The 6,000-nt window shown below is 40.1% G+C and overlaps 2 protein-coding genes across 2 annotated transcripts; both read left to right on the top strand.

Moving 5' to 3' along the window:
• On the top strand, positions 1,126 to 2,109 carry LOC109233573. The gene has a single exon (XM_019399458.1). It carries the CDS (start codon positions 1,126 to 1,128, stop codon positions 2,107 to 2,109), a length of 984 nt encoding a protein of 327 aa, XP_019255003.1.
• Positions 4,057 to 5,076, top strand: LOC109233572 (uncharacterized mitochondrial protein AtMg00810-like). Its single transcript, XM_019399457.1, has 3 exons — positions 4,057 to 4,203; positions 4,369 to 4,422; positions 4,486 to 5,076. The coding sequence occupies exons 1-3, from the start codon at positions 4,057 to 4,059 to the stop codon at positions 5,074 to 5,076; spliced, it is 792 nt and encodes a 263-aa protein (XP_019255002.1).

Genomic DNA, 6,000 nt, shown 5'->3' with positions numbered 1-6,000 from the left:
GAACGATATAAGTTGGTGAATCGGCTTTGCAAATGAAAGAAGTTTAAGTAGGCCATTTCACCTTTAAACTTTGAATTATCTTTTAATTTTTCCCTCAAAATAAGACCAACCAAAAAACATGATTGGTGGCAACTAAAAAGTAAAAACATGGCACAACAGAAGAAATAAAAACCAAAAAGAAAAAGGGAAACAATTGAAGTTGTACGCATATTTGTTTCATACTCTCTAATTTTACCCTAAAATCTAAGTCGGAAGTAGTGTTTCCTCAGTGTAAGATCTCTCCTTTGCTTCTTTAGTTTGTTTTTCCCCCATTTTTTTATTCATTTACAATGTATGCTGCGTAATATACGTTCTTCCAGTTATTTTTTGCACTCCAATGCAATCGGTTTTACTAGAACCCTGATATAGAATGTACTTATTTTGTTGGATTTGATTCCAAAACTATACGTTTTTGTTGGAACCAGTTTCACGAAGCCTACAGATGAAGTGAAGAATGAGGATTTTGAAACAAAATGTCGATACAAACAAAGGAGATCAGACCATTTTATCTCTAGTGGTCAAGTTAATCGGGGCCATTCATCAAGTGATATTACAATGATTTAATCTGGTCCATTGATTCTTTGCACATGCTGAACACATGACCAAGCACAGTCAGCTATATCTAGAAGCTTCCTTATTCAGATAAAATCAGTGATATTCTTTGTATAGAAATAATTTATTTGTAAAATTCTTTGTATTCTTTTAGTTAGTTATGAGCTAAGCAATAGAGGTAGGACACCTGCAAGTGTGAATAAAATTTTATTCCTTTTGCTTTGTATATATTGATGTACGGTCTTTCAATGAGATATACAGAGAAGAAAATTTTTTACATTTTTCTGTTCTTATTCCAATATGGTATCAGAGCAGTAAGGCACTCGATCCAATTCTCCTCCCTCTTTCCTCTTTCTTCTTCCTCTTCTTCTCCTCTTAAGCTTAAGTTGAACCTCTTTAATGGCTATTGATGATCAAATTATTTCACCTGGAGTAGTGGACGACACTGCATCCAGTGTTCAAACCCCACATTAGATCACTCTCACTCATGACTCTTCACACCCGTTTTACCTTCATCCCTCTGATTCCCCGGGGATGATTCTTGTCAATTCTATTTTTGATAGAAGGAGCTATGGAGGATGGCGCAGGGCTGTTCTCATAGCTCTATCAGCTAAGAACAAATTGGGATTCACAGATGGAACCATATCAGTCCGTGCGGCATCTGCAGCTTCCTTCAAACCTTGGAGCCGTTGTAATGACATGGTGATGTCATGGCTTTTCAATTCACTTTCCAAGGAAATTGCTGAAAGTGTTCTCTACTCCAAAACAGCAAGAGGGATTTGGAAGGAGCTTGAGGACAGATTTGGGCAAAGCAATGGAGCTTTGCTTTATCAGCTGCTAAAGGAGCTCAGTGACACAGTTCAAGGAAGTTCAGACATAGCTGGTTATTATACAAAAGTGAAAAGAATCTGGGATGAGCTTGACAGCCTAGATACATGTGTTCACTGTAGTTGTGATTGCTCTTGTGGAGGGAAGAGTAGATCTCTGAAATCTCATCAAGATGGCAGGCTCATCCAATTCCTCATGGGGCTGAATGAGGCCTACTCTGGTGTAAAAATCAATATTCTGATGGCTTCACCTCTGCGCATCATCAATCATGCTTACTCCCTATTAATTCAAGATGAAAAACAAAGGGAGATACATGTAGCTCAGCACCCTGTTGAATCTGCTTTCATGGTTGCAAGACAACAATATGGAGGTCAAAAGCTTGGAAGTTCTGAGAAAAAGGGAAACTATGAAGGAAAGAAGAACAATCTTACATGCTCCTATTGTAAGAAGCCAGGATACACTGCTGAAAAATGTTATAGGATCATTGGTTTTTCGGCTGATTTCAAATTTACCAAAAACAAGAGGTTTCAAAGTGCTGGTACACATGCTAATGCAGCTGTCACAACTGAAGATGGTGGAAATCAGACCTTTAATGCTACAGAAAGGGCCGTCACTCAAGAAGAGTACAACAACTTGTGTGAACTTCTACAACAGGTTAAGTCTGGATCTCAGGGAGATATGAATTCTTAGGTCAATGTCACTGCCAACTGTGCCGGTATACCTAAACATTCTTTCTATAATACTTCAAATTCTGTTATGTGGATCTTAGATTTTGGTGCCTCTGAACACGTGTCATGTGATTTCAGTCTTTTATTCAATGTGAAAACACTCACTAAACCTGTTTATGTTAACCTTCCTAATTCACAAAGAGCCCGAGTCACTCAGGCTGGAAGTGTGTACATCATGTCAAATTTTATTATGAAAAATGTGTTATTTCTTCCTAGTTTCAGGTATCACCTATTGTCAGTTCATAGATTCTGTCAGCAAGCTGATTCTCTCCTTATTTTCTCTGCTTTTGGTGCAATTTTGCAGGCCCCTTCAATATAGAGGCCAGTAGTTCTTGGTAAACTAAGGAAGGGGATATATCTACTTCACTCTATCAAGCATAGTGCCAGTCTATTAAGCAGAATCGGGACTCTAGTCCATTTCTTTCAAGTTATAATAGGTCTAGCAGTCAGTCTTTATATAGAATCAAGGACTTCTGTCCATCTAGTTCAAGTTGTAGTAGGACTAGTAATCAATGTTTATTTTCAGTTTCTTGTTCAGGACATATCTCAAGTGATGTAACTCTTTGGCACAATCGTTTGGGTTATTTACCCCTTAGTAATATGAAAAATATTTCTACTATCTCTTCATCTTCATCTACTTTACTTGATCATTGTGACATTTGTGCAAGAGCAAGGCAAGTTAAATTACCTTTCCCATCCAGTTCAATCTCCCCAAAAGATATCTTTGAGCTAATTCACATAGACACTTGGGGACCCTATAAAGAGTCTACTCATGATGGTTATAGATAATTTTAGACCATTGTTGATGATTATAGTAGAGGGACTTGGACCTATTTATTTAGTACAAAATCCAATGCATTCACTGTCCTAAAGCAATTTTTGGCTATGGTTGAAAGGCAATTTGACAGGAAAGTTAAGGTGATAAGATCAGGCAATGCCTTAGAGCTTCGAGGGAGTATGGAGTCCTCATTTCTTCTTGCTTCTAAGGAGATAATACATCAAACTAGATGTGTTTACTCTCCTCAACAAAATGGTATTGTTGAGAGGAAACATAAGCACCTTCTAGAAACTTGCAGTGCCCTATTGTTTCAGTCCAAACTCCCTATTTCTTACTGGGGAGAATGTTTACTCACAGCCACATATCTCATAAATAGATTTCCTTCCAAGGTTCTTAAGTTTAAAACTCCTTATGAAATTTTGTTTTGTATGCCTCCCTGTTATCATTCATTAAAGTTTTTGGTTGTTTAGTCTATGCTAGCACTATATCACCACACAGAACCAAACTTGACCCAAGGGTTGTCCCTTGTGTTTTCTTGGGATATCCTATAGGAAAAAAGGGTATAAACTGTTAGATCTCCTAACTATGAAGATTTTTGTATCTAGGGATGTCAAATTTCATGAATCTATTTTCCCTTTTCCTCCTAACACAAACAAACAAATTGTCTTCCCTAGGGAATCTCCACAACCTTCAGATTGTCCTGTGGTAGCACATTCACCTACACCTCAGTCTTCTTATCCTACAGTCAGTACACCTAACAGTCCAGTCTCATAGCATTTTCAGCCTTGTTCTCCTACAGATAATTCACCAATTTTTCCTACCAATGCTGATATCTCTCCTATGCATTCACCCAATCAATCCTCACACTCTCAGCCAATTGTCACTAGTATTCAAGAAATTAGGAAATCTACCCGAACACACAAAAATTCTGCCTATCTACAAGATTATGTTTGCAATTTTGTCTTTCTTACTAACTTGACTGCATCCTATTTTTCTGCTCCAATTTTATCAACTATTTTTCCCTTCTCTGCGCTCTCTCTCACAAACCAGTCTATGCTTAACTCCATATCTTATATCATTGAACCTACATCCTATTCTCAAGCAGCCCTTCACCCTGGTTGGCAAGAGTCAATGGCTAAGGAATTTGAGGCCCTTGAGTTAAACAAGACCTGGGCTGTGGTACCTTTGCCTACAGGGAAGAGAGCATTACCATGTAAATGGGTTTACAAGGTCAAATACAAATCAGATGGATCATTAGAAAGATTTAAAGCTGGATTGGTCATTTGAGGGGACATAGAAAGGGAAGGGATTGACTTCACGGAGACTTTTTCCCTAGTAGTAAAGATGACAACCATTAGGTGCATCCTTGATGTGGTAGTCAAAAAAGGCTGGGATGTTTTTCAGTTAGACGTGAATAATGCTTTCTTACATGGTGAATTGCAGGAAGAAGTGTTTATGAAATTCCCACCTGGACTGACACCACATTCTCCCAACTATGTGTGTCTCCTAAAGATATCCCTTTATGGACTGCGGCAAGCCTCACGGCAATGATATGCCCAGATCACAGCAGCCTTGAATTTCAAAGGATATTCTCACTCCCTCAATGACTATTCATTGTTCTTCAAAAAATTAGAAGGGAAGATCACTATACTAGCTGTCTATGTAGACGATATCTTAATTACATGGGATGATCCTATTGAGCATATTCACCTTAAAGAGTTTCTTAATACTGAGTTTAAGATCAAGGACCTCGGGCAGGCACACTATTTTTTGGGTATGGAAATCATACGTGAACAACATGGTTTAATCTTAACACAAAAACGTTATACTTTGGACTTACTAGATGAATTTGCCTATTTTGAGTTAAAACCAGCCCCACCACCACTTGATCCTACTAGAAAATTACGAGCCGATGAAGATCCCACTTTTTATCGCTGCCTCTTGGGAAAGTTGAATTTCCTGACTCACACTCGCCCAGACTTGTCTTTTGCGGTTCAACATCTAAGTCAATACATGCAAGCTCCTCGCCAGTCGCACCTTGATGTCGTTTTTCATTGTCAAAGATGTCTCCTAGATGAACCAAGTTTGGGCCTTTTTATGAATTCTGATCAATATCTCTGCCTTGTCGCCTTTTGTGATTCTGATTGGTGAACCTGCCCCGAGTCTCGTCGATCCATCAGTGGTTTTTATATCAGTTTTGGGGGTTCACCTGTTTCACGGAAATCAAAGAAGCAAACATCAGTTTCTTTATCCTCTACTAAGTGCAAATCATGAAACGCACTGATAAGTGGAGCAACAAATAGGGGAACTCGCCCCGATAAGCAGAACTATAATGAAATACGGATGGTGCTCCTCTATATCAAACTGAAAACATACCTGAATGACATCATCTGGCGCAGCGGCCTCAAGCCTACTATATGAAACACATCAAGGGGTCGGGCTTCCCCCTCTTGGGCGACCCCTACTCGCCTGAATACCTCGCTGTGACACATCTGCCCAAAGCCTGGGACAATCTCTCACCATGTGGCTGGTATCTCCACACTCAAAGCAACCTCGCTGCTGATGTGGCTGTGGGAACTATGCGGTACAGGTACTCCGAGACCCATGAGCACCCAAAATACTGTGCGAACCCTGAAGTGCGAAATGAACTGGCTGACCCACAAAACCTCTACCATGTGGCACCCTGCCTCCAAAATAAGGACCAGCAGATCTCTCTGGTCTACAAGGCCTCCTCGCCTCCCAGTGCTCTCTCTCCTGATCTCGTCTGTTCTCTCGCTCCCGGCCCCACATGCCCTCTAATCGGCGAGCGATCCCTATCACCTACTGAAATGAAACATCTGACTCCAACTTTCGAGCCGCGCTGAACCGAATATCATGCCTAAGACCCCGATGAATCTAAAGACTCGCTCTCTAACTGTAGCAACAAAGGCAAGTGCATGTCTGGCCAAATCACTGAATCTAACGGCATACTCTAATACTGACATAGTGCCCTGGCGCAGATGCTCAAACTCCGCGCACCATGCATCCCGAAGGGACTAAGGTACAAGCTCTCTCAAAAACATCTTTACAAACTGA

Source organism: Nicotiana attenuata, chromosome 10 (assembly GCF_001879085.1).
Source record: "Nicotiana attenuata strain UT chromosome 10, NIATTr2, whole genome shotgun sequence".
NCBI classification, from domain to species: Eukaryota; Viridiplantae; Streptophyta; class Magnoliopsida; order Solanales; family Solanaceae; genus Nicotiana; species Nicotiana attenuata.
Note: the sequence above shows the minus strand (reverse complement) of the source record. Positions and strands in the feature narration are given on the sequence as shown.

What these genes read in the sequence shown, in the direction of transcription:
- LOC109233572 (XM_019399457.1), top strand. Translation starts at nt 4,057, where the DNA reads ATGGCTAAGGAATTTGAGGCCCTTGAGTTAAACAAGACCTGGGCTGTG. An exon ending in AAAGATTTAAAGCTGGATTG is followed by an intron (nt 4,204 to 4,368) that starts GTCATTTGAGGG and finishes GGTGAATTGCAG; the next exon opens with GAAGAAGTGTTTATGAAATT. An exon ending in CACCACATTCTCCCAACTAT is followed by an intron (nt 4,423 to 4,485) that starts GTGTGTCTCCTA and finishes TGATATGCCCAG; the next exon opens with ATCACAGCAGCCTTGAATTT.
- LOC109233573 (XM_019399458.1), top strand. Translation starts at nt 1,126, where the DNA reads ATGATTCTTGTCAATTCTATTTTTGATAGAAGGAGCTATGGAGGATGG.